This window comes from Bos indicus, chromosome 16, assembly GCF_029378745.1.
Source record: "Bos indicus isolate NIAB-ARS_2022 breed Sahiwal x Tharparkar chromosome 16, NIAB-ARS_B.indTharparkar_mat_pri_1.0, whole genome shotgun sequence".
NCBI classification, from domain to species: Eukaryota; Metazoa; Chordata; class Mammalia; order Artiodactyla; family Bovidae; genus Bos; species Bos indicus.
The window spans coordinates 51978193-51995700 of NC_091775.1; the positions used below are offsets into that span (position 1 = coordinate 51978193).

Sequence of the window (17508 nt, forward strand, 5' to 3'; positions counted from 1 at the left end):
GCCGGGAGCGGCGCGCGGGCGGGGCGCGGGCCGGCAGCGGGGAGGCGCCCGCGTCCGAGGCCCGGGCCGGGCCTGAGCGCCGCGCCATGGCGGAGACCAAGATCATCTATCACATGGATGAGGAGGAGACGCCGTACCTGGTCAAGCTGCCGGTGGCGCCCGAGCGCGTCACGCTGGCCGACTTCAAGAACGTGCTCAGCAACCGGCCCGTGCACGCCTACAAATTCTTCTTCAAGTCCATGGACCAGGACTTCGGGTCAGTGGGACGTAGGGCCTGTGCGCGGGTGCGCGCGGTAGGCACCTGTCCGGCCAGGCAGGGCAGGGGATCCTGGGACTGTGACCTGGGCGGTGTCTGCGCGCCCTGGTGCGTGTGTCCCACCTGTCTGTGCTCTGAGCATGGGACGCCTGGGCCCCTGACTGCCTGTCCCGGGGTCTGAGAGCACTGGACGGTGGGCGGACAGCAGTCCTGGCTTCTCCATTCACCCTGGGCCCTGTTCTGAGTGTGTGTTACTTGTGGTGGAGGTCTGTAGTCGAAGTGGACCTCCGAAATCCCATCTTGGCACCTGTCAGACTCAGGGTCTGCTGACCCCCTTATGTGGAGGGCAGGTGGGATTCATGAGGCTTGGGGTCAGAGGAGTTTCCAAGCGTTGGGGGGAAGGGGTTAGGGAGGGGACAGGGTGCCAGCCACCCAGTGGGTCTCCTAGTTAGCACGGGGGAAATGAGGTGATCCGGGACAAGGGCACAGATCTGTCTGCAGGGGTCTGCAGAAGTTTCTGGAGGCTTAAAACAGCATTCTTCTGGCCCCCTTCTCCAGGGTCCTCAGGACAGGGCAGGGGCCAAGGGTCACTGGGCAACATGGGGCTTTATTCCACCCACCCCAGCCTTGGGGTTGCTGGCCACAGGGCCTGTGTCCCTGCTGAACTACATGCCACTTGGGTTCCTGAGAGCAGTGCAGGCCAGCTGCTGACTCGGGCAGCCTCTGGGTCAGAGTTCCCACGTCTGCCCTTAGGGGTGGCTGTCCCGGCTGAGGGGACTTCCTGCTTGTGCCGGGCCAGGCCTCTGGAATGGTGAGTGGTGAACTGGAGGCTGCCTGGACGCTCGAGCCCTGACCCAGCACAACCACGGGTAACCTGAGTCCCCCGCTCGGCAGTGCTGGGGGGGCACCCAGAGGCCGCCTGGGTCGAGCAGGTGTGCTTGGGCGCCCTTAGGCAGCCCGTGTCCTTGTCTGTGGCTGCGTCTTAGGACTTTGACATTGAGGCCATTTCCTGGATTCTGTGGTTTGCGCTGGCCCTGGGCAGTCCCAGGTCAGGTTAAGCTGAGGCCACTTTGTGGCTCCCAGGGAGGCCTGAGGGACATGGGGGCAACTAGACTGTCTCATACCCTAAACACCAGGGAGAGGCAGAGAACGAGGAATGGGTCCTTGGCAGCCCCCAGCCCTGCTGGGCTCAGGTTAGGAGCTGCCCCCAGGCCAGGCTTCACAGGGTAGGGCATAGACTGGGGAGCCTGGTCCTGGCCACTGGCTGCCCCCTACCCGCCTCAGCTGGTTGATCGCCTACAGTCTCACTTCTCTGAGCCTGCTCTGCTTTGGCTGTGAGCATCAGGTATGTGAAAGGGTGCTTTTGTTTTTTAACTTAGTTTATCATTTTAACAAAAATTACTGAAATCACACATGCTCTTTCACACACTGAAGGGAGTGTGTGACAAACTGTGTGCCCAACCCCCCAGGTTGCTGCCCTGGGACCATGATCTGGGGTGCAGCCTGAGGGACCGACCCTCCTACTGTGTCTAATAGCCACTGAGCTGCAGAGACCCCTGCCCCACGCCAGGTGCACTCTCAGCAGAGGCTGTGCCTGCTAGAGGATTTTCAGGACCCATGGGTGCCCTGGCCCAGGAGGTCATGGTGGGCAGGCAAGATATGGGTCTTGAAGCAAGAGTAGGTGTTCTTCAGGTTGTCTAAGCATGACTGGGATGTGAGGGAGGGAACAAGACCGGGCTGGTAGGCTGGGCTGGGACAGAGGGAGGGATTGGGGTGACTCTGGAAGGTGCAGTGGGCATGGGCAGACAGAGCAGGGGTGGCTCATCTTATCCTCCACTCCCACCCCCAGACCTGTGGTTGGTGGCCTGTTGGCCTCAGGGACCCTTGGAGGGGATCTGCTTCCTTCTTTCCCTCTCCTGAGATCTACCTACAGAGTTCCAGGTTCTGTTTATTCTGTAGAATCATTTACTCAGTGGAATAAATTTTCTCTGGGAGTGTCTGATTAGTCACCCACACTTTAGTATAAATGAGAGCTAGAGTCTCACCTTGGCTACCTAATGGATATAGCTGGAGATTGGAGAAAGAGGGGTCAGGCCCTGGCTGGGCTGGGGAAGTGGCCCCCTTATGAGAGGGGTGGCCTCAGATTGGGGACTGTGAGGTCCCTGACCCTGCTGAGGCCTCTGTTCCTAAAGTCTCAGTTCTTGGCCTCTCTGGCCAGGAAGGGAAACCTTGCTAAGTCTAAGGTGTGGCCATAGCCACTTGCTCTGGCCAGGCCCCACTCTCCATGAGCATCTTTGGCAAGTGGGTAGAGCATCTTTGGCAAGTGGGTAGAGAGTCCTGCACCTCCCTCCCACTCTTCCCATCCAGGTCATAGCTGTGTGTCCCAGTGAAGCTGGGGAGGCTCTCAGAGCCTGTGCTGGTCTGACCCAGAGGTGCTAAGCATTGGGCTTGGTGTGCAGCCATGCTCACAGGCTTCCACTGCCTTGTGGACTCCAGGCCTCCCTGGACTTGGCAGTGGCCCTGGGCCCTGCATCTCTGGGCCAGGAGCTCTGGTCTGCAGGGCCATCTGTCTGTGGGCCCTGGGGGCTGTGGTGGGGGCTGTGCTTGGCCTGGTCTAGGCTGCCTGAGCTCCCACTCTGCCCTCTGCAGCTCTGCCCTCTGCAGCCAGTGCCCCTGGTGTTGAGAGGTTCTAGATGCCTCACCCCCTGGAGCTTGCGGTCAGGCGTGGAGCGTCTAGGGTCTAGACCGTTCACCCTGGAGCCTTCAGAGCCCAAGCCTGGTCAGGAGGCAGTAGGGGGACAGATGAAGGCTCTGTGGGAACTGAGGATCCTGACTCCTGGGGCACCCCTGTGTCTCTGAGGACACAGGCGGGGCATCCCACTGGGTCTCTGGAAGCCCAAGGGTCCCTGGGCTCCTGGCTCGGAGCAGGGAGCCTGTTCTGTATGGGCCCTGCTCTGAGCAGATTCCTGGCTGGGGCGCGTCTGCGGGGGTGGCGGGTGGGGCTGGACAGCCCAAGTTCCAGGTTATCATGGATCTCACCAGGAATCCCAGAGCTGGGGGCAACATGCCAATGGAGGTTCCCCTGGGTGGCCACCCTGAGGGTTCGTGTCTTTGCTGACCACAGCTCCTGAGGTCTACTCTCAGGTTCAGGGAAGGCGCTCTGGTTGTTTGGGGGGCATTTCCCCAGGGTTGGTTGAGGCCTCCCCAAACCCCACCCCCAACCTCGTCCCTGTTCCTGGCCATCACTAGGGATGGGCAGCACCGTGCCCCTGGTGCTGGGCGTGCCCCTGGGGAAGGCAAGGCCCTCCCTCTCCCTCCCTGCTATCCTGACTAGCTGCTCCTCGATGCCCTGACCCCCAGGGGGAAGGCTGGGTGCCCTTTAGTTCTGACCAGAAGGTGTATATCTCTCAGACTGGAGAGGACTGGGGAAGCAGGGCCTCTGGGCCCTGGTCGAGGGCATTCATGTGTGAGTGGGCTGCATGGGGGCCTCAGGCAGCTCTGGGTGACCGATTGTCTGGAGGCACTGGCCGTGCAGGCAGTGGGGGTTCAGGGTGCCGCCTGAGGTGTCCACCTCTGGGAAGCCCCATGGACCTTGTGCTGTGAGTCAAAAGGGCGGGAACATGAGTGCAGGGAGGGAGGGGAGGCTGCGGGCCAGGCCACCTGGGCTGTGAAGTGAGAACCAGGTCCCCCTGGGTCTCTTGCTGCAGTGACTCAGAGGTGGTGCTTGGGGCCTGTTGGGTCCCCTGGAGGGCTTGCTGCAACCCCCTGTCTCCTGGCTGCAGCCAGCAGAACCCCAAGTGTCCCCAGGCCACCACAGGTCTTCATGTGGTGACACCTTCTGTCATCTTGGGCTGGGTCTCGGCCTCCTCAGAGCTCAGCTCTGCCGGACTGTGGTGCATGATGGAGGCTGCAGACACTTTGTCTGTTCCTCACTGGGGAGAGGGGCTCCTGAGAAATGACTCTTGTCCATTGTTTTGTCCACCTCATTTGTGCCTGTGTGGCTGGCCTGGGAGGCCTGGGAGGCATCTGATGGAGTCACCATAGGACCCTGGCGGAGTGCCCCCTCCAGGCTGCCCTGTCTCCTCTGTGCACTCTGCCCTGAGGTCTTGGGCCTCTCCTGGTGGGTGGGGTGGACTGGAGCCTTGCTCTCTGGGGCCTCCTGCCCCCTGCTGCTGCCTCGGACATGCCGAGTTGAGGTGTCTGGGCCCAGAGGCCACGAGGCTACTTCCTGCTTGGTCTGTAGCTCCTATTTCTACACTGGGCCCTCATCCCAGGTGTGGAAATCTGCGGTGTTGGGCAGGGCTGCGCTCCAGGGGCCTGCTGCTGGCCCCGCCCTGCCTACCCTGCTCCCTGGGCCTCCGGGAGGCCACAGTGTGGGATGTGTCTGGGCCACAGCACTGTCTGCCCTGCCCCATGGCCCTTCTCTGCTACCCTTCTCACCCCTTTGAACCGGACTCCTGGACCTCCCCAACCTGTTTCTGACCCCAGGGTCATTGGCTTCCTTCCCAGTTAGAGTTGCACTGGGCCTTGGCCACCTGCCTCTCCTGTCCCCACCGGCCCACCTGCTGGGGGCAGCATGAAGGGACAGGCCAGGCTAGCCGTTGGGCAGTGGGTAGAGCTGGTGACCTTCAGGGCCTGAGGCTTCTCCATGGGCCCTGCTGGCCCTGCACTTGTCCGCCCTTCGAGTTGGGCCAGTGTTGTTAGTGGGGATCTGTTTCTGTCTCCTTGGCTGGGCCAACAGGTCAGGAGGGTGGTGGCCCGTTCCTGGAGTGTGAGCTTGCAGGTCTGTGTGCCGTGCATCTCCTGGGGGCTCTGCCCACACCCTACTTGTGCTGAAGCCTGCTGTGAACTGAGCCCTGCCGTCACAATACAAAGTCTGGGGGAGTCACACAGAGCAAGGAGGATACTTGTATTTGTATCTGGGCCCCATGGGCCCTGGGTGGAGTCCTTGGAAGGATGGTGATGGTCCCCAGAAGCGGAGGTGCTGGGTGAGGGCATCCGCACAGACTGGCATATGGGTGTGTGGCCGGATGCCCCGTGTGGCCAGATACCCCATGTGACCCACACCCCGGACAAGCTGGGGGCCTTAGTCCAGAGCCCAGTGATGGGAGCAGGCCCCAGTGTGGCTGCCTCACAGCTGCGTCTGCCTGCAGGGTTGTAAAGGAGGAGATCTCTGACGATAATGCCAAGCTGCCCTGCTTCAACGGCCGTGTGGTCTCCTGGGTAAGTCCATGGGATGCTGGCAGAGGGCCCTGGGCTGGTGGGAGTGGAAGAAGGTGACTGCCCATGCCGGTGCCCTGCTGGGGTCACCTGGACGCTGGTTCCTGAGCCCTGCTCTTGTCTACAGCTGGTTCTGGCTGAGGGTGCTCACTCGGATGCAGGGTCTCAGGGCACTGATGGACACACAGACCTGCCCCCGCCTCTTGAGCGGACAGGTGGCATCGGGGACTCCCGGCCTCCCTCCTTCCAGTAAGGATTCTGGGGGGCTGTGCTGAGCCCAGTGGAGCTGAGGGGCTTGCGTCCTGCCAGCCTGTTGGAAGTGGGGAGGGGCAGCTGAGCAGGGACCCACGGTCAGTAGGTGCTGGTCAGCAGAGGAGGGGCAAGTGGAGAGGCCCAGAGTGGGCCGGCGGGTAGATGGGGGCTCTGCTGGAGTTGAGGTCCCACTGGATGTTGGGAGGAGAGGAGCTGAGAGGGTGTTTGAGGCATGAGTGGCCTGGCCGCCCCAGCCCAGCCCTCCTCGGCACAGCCCGAATGTGGCCGGCAGCCGCGATGGGATGGATAACGAGACTGGCACGGAGTCACTGGTCAGCCACCGGCGGGAGCGAGCCCGACGCCGGAACCGTGAAGAGGGTAATGAGGCCATGCCCTTGACCTCCCTGGGACCCCCGTGGGCACCCCAAGCCCCTGCTGGCCCCTCTTCCCCTGGGGGTCCCTTGGCAGAGGTTCCAGACCCAAATACTCTGGACCCTAGTGACCCCTCAGCAGCCCTGCAGTCACCCTGCCAGCTCCCAGGTGAAAGCGTGCATGAGGTTGCAGGGGCTTCCCATGACTTCCAGGGGATCCCATGGCCAGGCCCCGTCCCTGCTGTCCCCACAGCAGCCCGGACCAACGGGCACCCAAGGGGGGACCGGCGGCGGGACCTGGGGCTGCCCCCTGACAGTGCGTCCACCGTGCTGAGCAGTGAACTTGAGTCCAGCAGCTTCATCGACTCGGATGAAGATGACAACACAAGCCGGTGGGTGAGGGTGGGGGTGTAAGTTGGGGCAGGGTGTGTGCCCTGGACCACACATGTATATATGCATGTGCGTGTGCACATGGGCAGGACACCCTGCTGGCTGCTCACTGTCTGCAGGGTGGGGATGGTTTCCCCAGGTTCAGCCTTGTCCCTGCCCCTTTGAGTTCAACTGTGTGGGGGTGGCCAGACCCTGACTCTGGGCCCCCCCAGGCTGAGTAGCTCCACGGAGCAGAGCACCTCCTCCAGGCTCATCCGGAAACACAAGCGCCGGCGGCGGAAACAGCGCCTGCGGCAGACAGACCGGGTAGGTGCAGACTGGGCAGGTGTGGGCTGGCAGGTGTGAACCAGTCAGGTGTGGACTGAGCAGGTGTAGGCTGGGGCGGGCAGATGGGTCCCACTCACAGCCCCTCACCTGGCGTCCCCTACAGGCCTCCTCTTTCAGCAGCATCACGGACTCCACCATGTCCCTCAACATCATCACCGTCACACTCAACATGGGTGAGGCCTCTGGGGGGTGCTGGGCAGGGCACAGTGGTGCTGGGGGCACACCTGCTCACCACCCACCCTGCCCTGCAGAGAGGCACCACTTCCTGGGCATCAGCATCGTGGGCCAGAGCAATGACCGGGGCGACGGTGGCATCTACATCGGCTCCATCATGAAGGGTGGGGCTGTTGCTGCTGATGGCCGCATCGAGCCAGGCGACATGCTGCTGCAGGTGCGGGCTGGGAGAGCTTCTGGTGGGGGGAAGAGCAGCACCCCCACCCACCATGCTGACCTCTTGCCCCCAGGTGAACGACGTCAACTTCGAGAACATGAGCAACGATGATGCTGTGCGAGTCCTGCGGGAGATCGTGTCCCAGACGGGGTGAGGCGTGTGGGGGTGACACATGTAGGGGTGGGACAGTGGATGGGAGGGGGCCGCCTGGGTCACCTTGTGACCCGCCCACCCCACAGGCCCATCAGCCTCACGGTGGCCAAGTGCTGGGACCCAACGCCCCGCAGCTACTTCACCATCCCGAGGGGTGAGTGACCCCCTGGGGCCAGTGGGGTGGGAGTGGGGCACCTAGCCCAGCCTGAAGGGCTTCTTCTCTGTCCTGTGTTCCACTTCCCCCCAACACCATCCATCTGTCCGTCTGTTGCCATGCTATGGCTGCCCAGCGGATCCAGTTCGGCCCATCGACCCAGCTGCCTGGCTGTCCCACACGGCAGCATTGACGGGAGCCCTGCCCCGCTATGGTACGAGCCCCTGCTCCAGCGCCGTCACGCGCACCAGCTCCTCCTCACTAACCAGCTCTGTGCCTGGCGCTCCGCGTAAGTGGCAGCTCACAAGGTTGGGAACCGAGGCTCTGGCCAGGCACTCACTGGGTGCGGTCGCCCCTGAGGGCCACACCAGCCTTGAGTATTCACGGTGCTGCCGGGTCCTCATGATCAGATGTAGGGCTGCCTGGTCCCGCCCTCCTCCCTGCTCTCTGTCCCAGCAATGGGAGTGGGAGATGCCTGGAGGGGCTCAGTGAGCCCTGGGGTCTGCGTGGCGGGGGCAGGGAGAGGCAGGTGCCTGTGTGGGGCCCTCACCCTGCTTTCCTGCCACTAACATGACTAATAGCCCCAGCCCGCAGGGGAGGGGGTAGAAGACGCCTGATATTGGCCCCTGGGGCTCTGGTCTGCAGGGTCAGGGGGCCTTGCCCTAGCTGGACAGGGTGGGAGATGCAGGTCCAAACCCCTCCCGCCTAGTGCCTGTTCCCTGACCCTGCAGGGCCATTGAGCGCTGGCACTGAGCCCCACAGTTGCTTGGCCAGCAGAGCCTGGCCTCTGAAGTGGGGAAGCAGGCCGGGCCTGGGGTCTGTTCTGACCCTGTGCCGCCCGTCAGCCACTCGGGCTGAGGAGGGGGCCATGCCTTGCAGAGCTGGAGGAGGCGCCGCTGACGGTGAAGAGCGACATGGGTGCTGTTGTCCGGGTCATGCAGCTGCCGGACTCGGGCCTGGAAATCCGGGACCGCATGTGGCTCAAGATCACCATCGCCAATGCCGTCATCGGTGAGGGTCCTGTACCCGGGGCTGGGGCCAGGTCCCTGCCTGACGTGCCCGCTGCCACGCAGGCACAGATGTGGTGGACTGGCTGTGCCTGCACCTGGAGGGCTTCCGCAAGCAGTGGGTGGGTGGGTGGGGGTGGTTGGGGGTGAGGGGGCGGGACCGGGTCCCTGTCCTGACTGCTGCCTGCTGCCACCCAGGGGCAGATGTGGTGGACTGGCTGTACGCGCACCTGGAGGGCTTCCGCGAGCGGCGGGAGGCGCGCAAGTACGCCAGCAGCATGCTGAAGCGTGGCTTCCTGCGGCACACAGTCAACAAGGTCACCTTCTCAGAGCAGTGCTACTACGTCTTCGGGGACCTGTGCAGCAGTGAGTGGGGCTGCGGAGTGGAGTCCCAGAAGGGAAGGCCGCCCTCCCCACCCTCACCCGCACTCCCTCTGCCCTCCCCTCTCGCAGATCTTGCCGCCCTGAACCTCAACAGTGGCTCTAGTGGGGCTTCTGATCAGGACACGCTGGCCCCACTGCCCCACCCGGCTGCCCCCTGGCCTCTGGGTCAGGGCTACCCCTACCAGTACCCAGGGCCCCCGCCCTGCTTCCCGCCTGCATATCAGGACCCTGGCTTCGGCTACGGCAGCGGCAGTGCTGGGAGTCAGCAGAGTGAAGGTGAGGGCCCCTACCTCCAAGCCCAGCCCCATCCCCCACAGCCTGGCTCTGCCCTGCGTGCCCGCCCCCTGCCCTGCACTCCCATCTGCTCTGTGCTCGGGCCCTGGGTGGCTTCTTCTGAAAGGGGTGAGTGGTCAGAGGCTGGGGAGAAGAGCTTAGAGTCTTAAGGGGTTGTGTGGGTGTGCTGGTGGTCCAGACGTGGCAAAGGCAGAGAGAGATGGTGTGGAAATGGGGGCATGGGATGTGATGGCCCAGGGTGGGGGAGCAGCAGAGGGGTCCTGGGACCCTCCCTCCAGCACCTGCAGCACAGCAGGGAGCAGAGGTGACAGTTCCATAGATAGCTGCAGCCCGCTGCTGGGACGTGAAGGGAAGCTGAGCAGGGGGGTTGTGGTGTCACAGAGGAGCACCTGTTGGGACACTGTCCTGAGGCTGAGTCGGGGGTTAGTGAGGCCCATGGGCACATGCTCCTAAAAGCACCTGGGGAGAGATCTGGTAGGTGACTCAGTAGACCCAGAAGGGGATAGGGAGAGAGGACAATGGATTAGGGGCAGCAGTCTCCAAAGGGAAGCATGTCGGGTGCTAAGGCCAGTGGGCACATGCCCCCAGTGTCTGGGGAGAGGTCTGGTGGGTGGCTTGGTGGACCCAGGAGGGGATGGGGAGAGAGAACAGTGGATCAGGGGCAGCAGTGTCCAAGGGGAAGCGTGTTGGGCGCCGGTGGACCTTGCACAGGCCCAGCTGGCGGTGTGGGTGCCCGGCCGCTGGTGTGTAACTCCTCTATCCCTTGCTTTGTGCTGAGCAAGCCTTAGACTGAAGGACTAGCGGAGCGGACCCTCGGGGCCGGTAAGCCAGGGTCCTGCTCGGCGTCCCCCTCCGCACGTCCCTAGCCAGTGGGCATCTTCAGGTTCCCGACATGTCCTGAGTGCCCAGGAGGGGCTGAGCTGAGTAGCCGGCCAGGGCTCTGGGGGCAGATGAAAGGCGGGTCTTGGGTGGGGAGCCCACGATGGCTGGCAGTGCCCCGGGCACATGGCCTCCTCTGGGCCTCCGTTTCTCAGCTGCAAAACGGCCCTCGATCCAGGCACTGGTGTGAGGAGTGGGGACCAAGCTGGCCCTGGAGCATCCCTGCCTGTCTGCCACTGCCCGCCCTGCCCCCCACCCCCCACCCCCCACAACTGCATCTCTTCTCTGCCTGCTGCAGCTGCTCCTGCTTCCCTGGGCTGGGCCAGTCCAGCCCTCACATCTGCATGGCTGCCCACCCCAACCTGCACCCGCTCAGGACCGCTGGTGTTGCCCCTGGTGGTCCCGGCCATGGCCGTCTGTCTTGGAAGAGGCAAGGTCTAGTACTGACCATCCCATTCCTCTCCCCCGTTCTTGACCCCAGGAAGCAAAAGCAGTGGGTCCACCCGGAGTGCTGGCGGGAGCAGCCGTCGGGCCTTGGGCCGCGAGAAGGAGAGCCGGTCGGCTGGAGCTGGGGGCAGTGGCAGCGAGTCAGACCACACAGCGCCAAGCGGGGCGGGTGGCAGTGGCTGGCGGGAGCGTCCCCCTAGCCAGCTCAGCCGTGGCAGCAGCCCACGCAGCCAGGCCTCAGCCGCCGCCCCAGGGCTCCCCCCGCTGCACCCCCTGACAAAGGCCTACTCAGTGGTGGGTGGGCCACCTGGGGGGCCACCTGTCCGGGAGCTGGCCGCTGTCCCGCCAGAGCTGACGGGCAGCCGCCAGTCCTTCCAAAAGGCCATGGGGAACCCCTGTGAGTTCTTCGTGGATATCATGTGACCGAGGCGAGAGTGCCTTCGGCCCAGCCCTGCTGTGGGGAGTCCCAGAGTCCTGCTCTTGCAGGAGGGCTCTGCTCCTGGAGCTTGTGTGGGCTTGCCTTAGCGGCCATTCCAGGTTAGACCTGTGCTTGCTGCCATGGAGTCTGGGCCTGGACAAAGTGGCAGCAGGCTGGAGGGGAGGGGCTGAGGGCAGCCCAGACCACCGTGATCTGGATGGTGGCTCATCCATCCCTGGCTGGAGCTGTCAGTGCAGACCCTGGGCAGGAGGGGCATCTCCCTGTGCTTAGGCAAGTCTGACCCTCTCCTCTTGGCATATGCCTCAGGGACCCCAGCTTGCCCACAGAGCTGCACATGGGGCCTCAAACTGAGCTGAGAGGTGGCCACTAGGCCTGGGCCCCACCAGGTTCACAGGCCCCACCCATCTTGCCTAGGCCAGGATTGGGGGGTTCCTCTCGGGGTTAGAATCATAGCCCCAAGGTCCCTCTGTGGCTGCCCAAGGTAGGGATCTAATTTATTTATTTATTGTCTGGCCTGTGTGCTCTGTGGGGTGGCGGCCAAGTCAGCTGTCCCCTACCCCAACCACCGGAACAGTTTCGTGTATCCCCCCTGCAGGGACACAGGTCATGTCTGGAGGTGTGCGGGAAGACAGTGAGGGGGAGGCGGCAGGATGGGGGACCCTGAGCGGGGGAGGGCCACAGACGCGCACAGCTGCTGCAGGGGCAGAGTTTAGAGCAGAGGGCATGGCCAGCTCAGCCTTCCTCGCGATCTTGGGGTGGCATCCCACCCACCCACCCACGCACGCACACACACATACACGTCGCTTCCGTCCGGCGTCTCTGGCCTGCACATGTCTGCACTGTAGATACTATATCTAGTTGGGAGCATCATCCAGATAGTTAATAGAGCTGCTTCTGTGTAAATGCTATTTTAAACACTAAAAATCGTTTAATTTTATGGGACTGATGTGTGACCTGTGTCTCTTCCACACTTCAGGAGGTTGGGATGCAGGGGCTGGGTCAACTTCCCCAGGGTCCAGTTGAGAACTGACCCAGGACTGGCTTGGTGCTGTCCTCTGGGTGCCAGCTCACCAAGGCCCTGCCCACAGCTGACCTGGCAGGCAGTCTTGTATCTGTGGTGCTGGCTCCTGGCTCTGGGGCAGGGGTGGGGTGGGGGGTAGGGGTCCCTGTGGCTGGTGCTGGCCATAGTGCTGACCCCCCAACCCTGCCTGGGCTCTGTCCGTGGTGCTGGAGGTGACTGGCCCCCATTCTGCTGGCTCACCGGCCAGGGAGAGAGAAGGAAGCTGGGTGCCCCCTCCCTTCTGAGGAGGCCTCTGCCTTATGCTGGGGCCCAGGTCAGGTACACACCCCTGCAGAGGGGTTGAGAAAGCCCCACCCACCTCCCAATATCCCACTCTTGTGATGCTTGGAGAGGATGCTGGGTGGGGGCCTCCCACTGGGCCCAGCCAGGCAAGTGACACCCAGCTTTGCCTTCATGTGGTCCCTGGGGTCTTCCCTGAGCGCTCAGTGTAGGATTCATGGAGCCCCGAGAATCCTCTATGGGCCTCTGACTGGAACAGTGGGGCTGGGTCACCTGTGTAGGCCAGGGCTCGGCCAGGACAAGACAGAGCCTAACTCTGGGGCCCCAGGTGATGAGATCCCATTGGGCTGAGGCTGCTTATGCACTCTGGAGGTCACTCTGGGGTCAACGTGAGCAGAATCTAGGGCTGTGAGTCTCAGTGGAGTCAAAGCACAGTCTTCAGGTTGCTGCATGGAGACTTGGTTTGGGGATACCTCAACGAGGTCTGAATTCACTGGGGTGAGGTCACTGACTCAAGGATCACTTGTTTTTCCCCTGAGTCTCCTCCCCGTGCCCACTGCCGCCCTGCCCTCTGGCATCGCTGGGACCCCCTCCCAAGAAGAACTCGGGGGTGTTGAGGTCTGGCCGCCACAGCAGCAGGTAGCACTTAGGCAGGTGGAAGGTGGTCAGGATGCCCAGCACACAGAAGAGAATGGTGCCCATCTGCACAGGGGGGTGGGAGACCACATGTACATTGGCAAAGAGGGGGATGTAGGAGACCCAGGTGATGAAGTAGGCCAGCATGGCAAAGGTCAGGCCACGGGCGCTATTGTAGTGGCCAGGCCGGCTCTGTACCAGGAAGGTGCCCAGGAAGCAGAGGAAAGCCAGCATGGCATTGGTGGCATGCACCACTCCGAACATGATCCAGGAGCTCACACGGCAGTGCACCAGTGCCTCCGTGGGCAGCGCATGCCAGTTTGTTACAACCACTGGCGGGAAGACTGCCAGGTACCAGGAGCAGAGCGCCGCCTCTGCCAGCATGGCAAGCAGCACTACCAGCCAGGCCCAGGGCCCCCGCAGGCAGCTATGGAGCCAGTCTGTCCAGCTGGGTGGCAGCTCTGAGCCCACAAAGATCTCGGCTGCCAGCAGGAATAGTGTGCTCAGGCAGCCGGTGAGGGGGAGGTGGAGCAGCAGCTGCTGGCCCATGCAGCTGGCAGTGCTGGGCCGGCCAGGGAACAGGAGGACGCTGAGGCAGACCAGGCCCAGGCAGGCCAGGCCGAAGCAGGCCCGGGGTCCCCCTGCGGCCTGAACTAGTGGGCTGTCCCGGTGCCAGGTGAAGAGTCCCAGGGCCACCAGCACCAGACCCAGAACGATGCCCAGCAGCAGGAGCAGCCCAAGCACAGCCGGCTCCCCCCACGCCAGGAACCTGGGCCTGCGGGGGAAGCACCGGGTACTACCGTCTGGGGACCACTGGTCCTGGTCACACTTGCTGCAGAGGGCATCGTCTAAGGCAAGGGAGGAGAGAGGGCATGCTGGGGACCACTGGCTTTCCTGGCCTTCCTTCTGCCCCAGACCTGACCCTATGGTACCCGCCCTCACTCAGGCCTCAGCGTGGGCTGGACCCTGAGGGCTCACCTGGGTGGCGCTGGTAGCTGCCTGCCTTGCAGTCCACGCAGTCGTAGCAGCAGGAATGGAAGCCCTTCACGCGGCGCACCTGGCCTTCCCTGCACTGCCGTGAGCACTGGGACACGGGCTCCTGGCGGGCGGCAGGGCTCAGGCTCTGCGTGGCTGGCCACACTGGCCCAAGCCCTGGGGGCCGCCCCTGCTCCCCGGGCAGGACTGGTGCTCACTTGGTTTCCTGGGGTGTGCCAGATCATGCTGGAGAACTGGAGCTCCAGGCTGCCGTTGAAGCTGCCCACAGTGCGCAGCATGGGCATCCGGTCCCTCCAAACCCACAGCTTCAGGTCATAAGCAAGGTCCACATTTCCGCTGGTGTCGAACTGCAGGGTCCGGTTGTATGCGTGGAAACTCATGTTGTACATGTTGTCCAGGAGCTGGCAGTGGGGAGATCAGGGGGTGGTGGGGGAATCAGGGGATGGTGGGGCTGGGCAGGGAGTCGCCACTGGCCAGACCCCCCTCCCCGTCCCCCATCTCCTCCTCAGGGGTGCCAGTGAATTGGGGAACGAGCCAAGAGGCACAGCTTCTGTGACCTCACCTGCCAGGGCCGCACGGGCTCCTGTGCAGGGCAGCCGGAGGAGTTGCAGAGCAGTGCTTTGTGAAGCGCATGGGCCACGCTGTACACAGCTGCGTAGGCGGCAAAAGTTTGGTGGTATAGCAGCCCATCGGTCACGTTCTCCGGGGAGGCGCGGTCACACTGCGGGCAGCGTGGCCCCACCACATGCTCCTCCAGACCCAGCCGCCCTGCCTCTAGCGAGGCACAGTAGGCGGGCTCCGCAGCCCGGGCCAGGCGGGTCTGCACATAGGATCGGAACTCGGGCATCTCAGCACCCTGATGCAGGAAGCCGAGCACCGTGCCCACCCGGTCCATGCCTGGTAGCGTCATGACCAGGCTTGAAGTCAGCCAAGCCTCGCTGGCCACCCATACCTTGGGTGAGAGCCTGTAGCGGATGCTGTAGCTGAACAGGCTGTAGGTGGCTTGGGCGGAGGAGAAGACCACCACCACCTGCACGCTGCTGTGGTTTACCTGGTGCAGCAGGCTCTGCACAGAGCCTAGCCGCGTGCCGCCAGCACGGGGCAGTGGCATCAGGCCCTCGTAAGCGATGCAGATGCCCTTGGCATTGGCCAGGCTGGAGAAGAGGCCCAGGCCCTGCCGGCCATACTCGTCATCACTGCCCACGGCGGCCACCCAGTTCCAGTGCAGCCCCCGCAGCAGCTCCACCATGGCTGTCGCCTGCACGCGGTCGCTGGGCACCGTGCGGAAGAAGGATGGGAATGTCTCGCGGTTGCTCAGCCGGTCGGTGGTGGCACCGTAGCTGACCTGCAGGCGAAGGCGGCTCCTGACACGGGGGCTCCTGAGGTGGGCGGGAGGATGGGATGTGGGGAGGGGGCGCACCTGGGGCATGAGGAAGAAGCTGAAGAACTTGCCAGTGACCAGGGCAACTTCGGACGAGTGGGGCCCAATGACAGCCAGCACACGGGGTTGGTACTGCGTGTAGTCACAGTAGGCGCCGATGCTGCGGCTGCCTGCCTTGGCCATGAACACCAGGCTGGGCTTCATCGCAACCACGGGTTCCGAGCATGTGTCGAAAAGGTCATAGCCCAGACGCAGCCCAGGGAGCAGGGTGGATGCGTTGTTGATCTCCTCCACGGCCATCATCACAGCTAGTGCCCAGAGCAGACCGGGGGCCGACAACCTGGGGCCACAGGGGCTGCGGGTGGCCAACCCCTCTCCCCCTGACCAACCTCCCCCAGCCCCACCCCTGCACACAATCCCAGCCTCCCTACCTGGTGCACACGGTGGCATTGGGCTGCGTCCTGTCACCCAGCCCGGTGTCATCGGCCGAGCCCAGGGGGAAGAGCCCACCCAGAATATAGTCCCCCGGCAGGCTGAGCTGCTGGGACAGGCACAATGGGGCCCCTGGCCTGATACCCAGTGCAGCCACAAGGCCCAGGAAGGTCAGGCCTAGCATGGCAGGCGGCATCTTCCAGCAGCAGGACAGACTGCTTGCACCTGAACTTCCAGTAGCAAGTGGGCGGGCAGACTGGGGCCCCAGATATGGGGAGTCAGGCGGGGAGGGGCACAGGATTTGTTTAGCAAAGTGCTTGCCTGCTCACCTGCCTCCTTGGGGCCCTGGAGTCGCCCCCACCTCCTGGGCCTCTCAGGTGTACTCACGTTGGGCTTATCCTGATGGCACCAACAGGCCCTCTGGGTGATGGTGACCTGGGCAGGCAGGCTCTAGGAAGCTACTGCCCATGACATTGCTACCTGTGTCCAAACCCCTGGTACCCACCTGTTCTGCAGGGGTTGCCCTGGAGTCTCCAGCTGATGTGAGACAGTCATGGAGGTGCCAGTGGGGCAGCACACCATCCCCCCAGCCCAGGGAGGCACTGTCTATAGTCGGGGTGGAGCAGGGTGGACTGCAAGCCCAGGGGCAGCCTGAGGGGGGGTATCGCACAGCCCTGCAACCAAAAGTACAGTGGATGGCTGGCCAGCATGGCTCTCACCCATGACTGGGTGGGGAGGGTCCCGAGGTGGGGGTCATGGCCTCAGCCTGCCTGGGAACAGTGCACCTTGAGGGTCTGTGGCCTAGAAGATTCGGAGGCCACAAGGTTTCAGAGGGCAGGTGCCTTCCTTCAGGGACAGAGCTCACAGCTGGGCCTGGGTGGGGAGGCATGCAAACAAGGGAGGAAATGCTGTAACCAAATGGGCTGCAGCAGTCATACCAGCACCAGGTGTGGCAATGGACCTGAGGCCCAGGCTGGTGGCTCCTGCTTAGCCACTGGGTGCCCGGGGACTGGTCTCCCCAAGTCTGGGTCTGGGGGCCTCACTGACACCAGGCCACAGGCACCCAAGGGAGCTGGGGGAGGCTAGAGATGCCCTTCAGGGTGCAGTGGCGTCTGGCAGACGTTCACGGAATTGGTCTAGGAACCTGGTCTTTGCCTGAAACTATGGCCTTGGGGGGGGCACACATGGACGGCACGCTCACCACAAACACACACACGCACTACACACCCTTAGGGAGGGCGCACGAGGCACAGCACACACAGAACGCACACCACACACACAGTGCCTACACCAGCACCCACGTATGCACACAGGCACACGTGCAGCCCTTACTCTCTGGCCTTTGTCAGTAACCTTCTAGGCTCTGGCCCCCATGGGTATGGCCAGAGCTGGACAGGGTGCAGCAGCAGACCAGGAAGTGGCTTGTGCTGGGCGCTGCTGTTCAGCTCTGGCCATCAAGCAGCGTCTGTGAGGACCCTGCCTGACACGCGTCCTCTTTCTGTCCAGACCACGGCCCTGCACAGAGCAGCCTCTCCACTGGCTGCAGCTCGGCAGATTTTCCTCTCTCTACAGGGGAGGTAGCTGACCTCAGATCTGCACTTCCAACTCAGCCACTCAGGTGATTCTGTGACTCAGTCTTCTCACCTGTCCAACGAAGATAATTCAGACCTTGGCACTGGTTGAGGGACCAATCTTGCACAGAGATGGGAAGGACCCCAACACTGGCAAGGACATGCCTCATGCCCCTGTGGTTGACACTGCCCTGATGGCCTGGCAGCACCCTTGTCCTGGAGCGCAGT

The 17508-nt window shown here is 63.2% G+C and overlaps 2 protein-coding genes across 9 annotated transcripts; one reads left to right on the forward strand and one right to left on the reverse strand.

The window, feature by feature from the left end:
- Positions 1-11901, forward strand: DVL1 (dishevelled segment polarity protein 1). Of its 8 annotated transcripts, XM_070768399.1 has the most exons (16): positions 2-256; positions 5410-5479; positions 5604-5725; positions 6003-6106; positions 6353-6491; positions 6702-6795; positions 6920-6989; positions 7068-7207; positions 7281-7357; positions 7447-7514; positions 7651-7803; positions 8394-8525; positions 8720-8887; positions 8975-9181; positions 9982-10021; positions 10560-10686. In XM_070768399.1, the coding sequence occupies exons 1-15, from the start codon at positions 87-89 to the stop codon at positions 9990-9992; spliced, it is 1725 nt and encodes a 574-aa protein (XP_070624500.1). In that variant the 5' UTR covers positions 2-86; the 3' UTR covers positions 9993-10021; positions 10560-10686. The 8 variants fall into 8 exon arrangements, with proteins under 8 accessions (XP_070624495.1, XP_070624500.1, XP_070624499.1 ...); XM_070768394.1 differs by lacking the exon at positions 9982-10021 and having other exon boundaries at positions 1-256; positions 6021-6106; positions 6356-6491; positions 10560-11901; XM_070768398.1 differs by lacking the exon at positions 9982-10021 and having other exon boundaries at positions 10560-11901.
- TAS1R3 (taste 1 receptor member 3) lies at positions 11868-17366 on the reverse strand. The gene is made up of 6 exons (XM_070768407.1): positions 15709-17366; positions 15317-15617; positions 14459-15241; positions 14094-14297; positions 13879-13999; positions 11868-13748 (listed from the first exon to the last, which is right to left on the reverse strand). Exons 1-6 carry the CDS (start codon positions 15903-15905, stop codon positions 12784-12786), a joined length of 2571 nt encoding a protein of 856 aa, XP_070624508.1. The 5' UTR covers positions 15906-17366; the 3' UTR covers positions 11868-12783.
- Between the last annotated feature and the right edge of the window lie 142 nt (positions 17367-17508).

What these genes read in the sequence shown, in the direction of transcription:
- DVL1 (XM_070768398.1), top strand. Translation starts at nt 87, where the DNA reads ATGGCGGAGACCAAGATCATCTATCACATGGATGAGGAGGAGACGCCG. An exon ending in TCCCGGCCTCCCTCCTTCCA is followed by an intron (nt 5,726 to 6,002) that starts GTAAGGATTCTG and finishes TCCTCGGCACAG; the next exon opens with CCCGAATGTGGCCGGCAGCC. An exon ending in CAGGCGACATGCTGCTGCAG is followed by an intron (nt 7,208 to 7,280) that starts GTGCGGGCTGGG and finishes TCTTGCCCCCAG; the next exon opens with GTGAACGACGTCAACTTCGA.
- TAS1R3 (XM_070768407.1), bottom strand. Translation starts at nt 15,905, where the DNA reads ATGCCGCCTGCCATGCTAGGCCTGACCTTCCTGGGCCTTGTGGCTGCA. An exon ending in GCTTCTTCCTCATGCCCCAG is followed by an intron (nt 15,242 to 15,316) that starts GTGCGCCCCCTC and finishes CTTCGCCTGCAG; the next exon opens with GTCAGCTACGGTGCCACCAC. An exon ending in AGCCCGTGCGGCCCTGGCAG is followed by an intron (nt 14,298 to 14,458) that starts GTGAGGTCACAG and finishes CCCCACTGCCAG; the next exon opens with CTCCTGGACAACATGTACAA.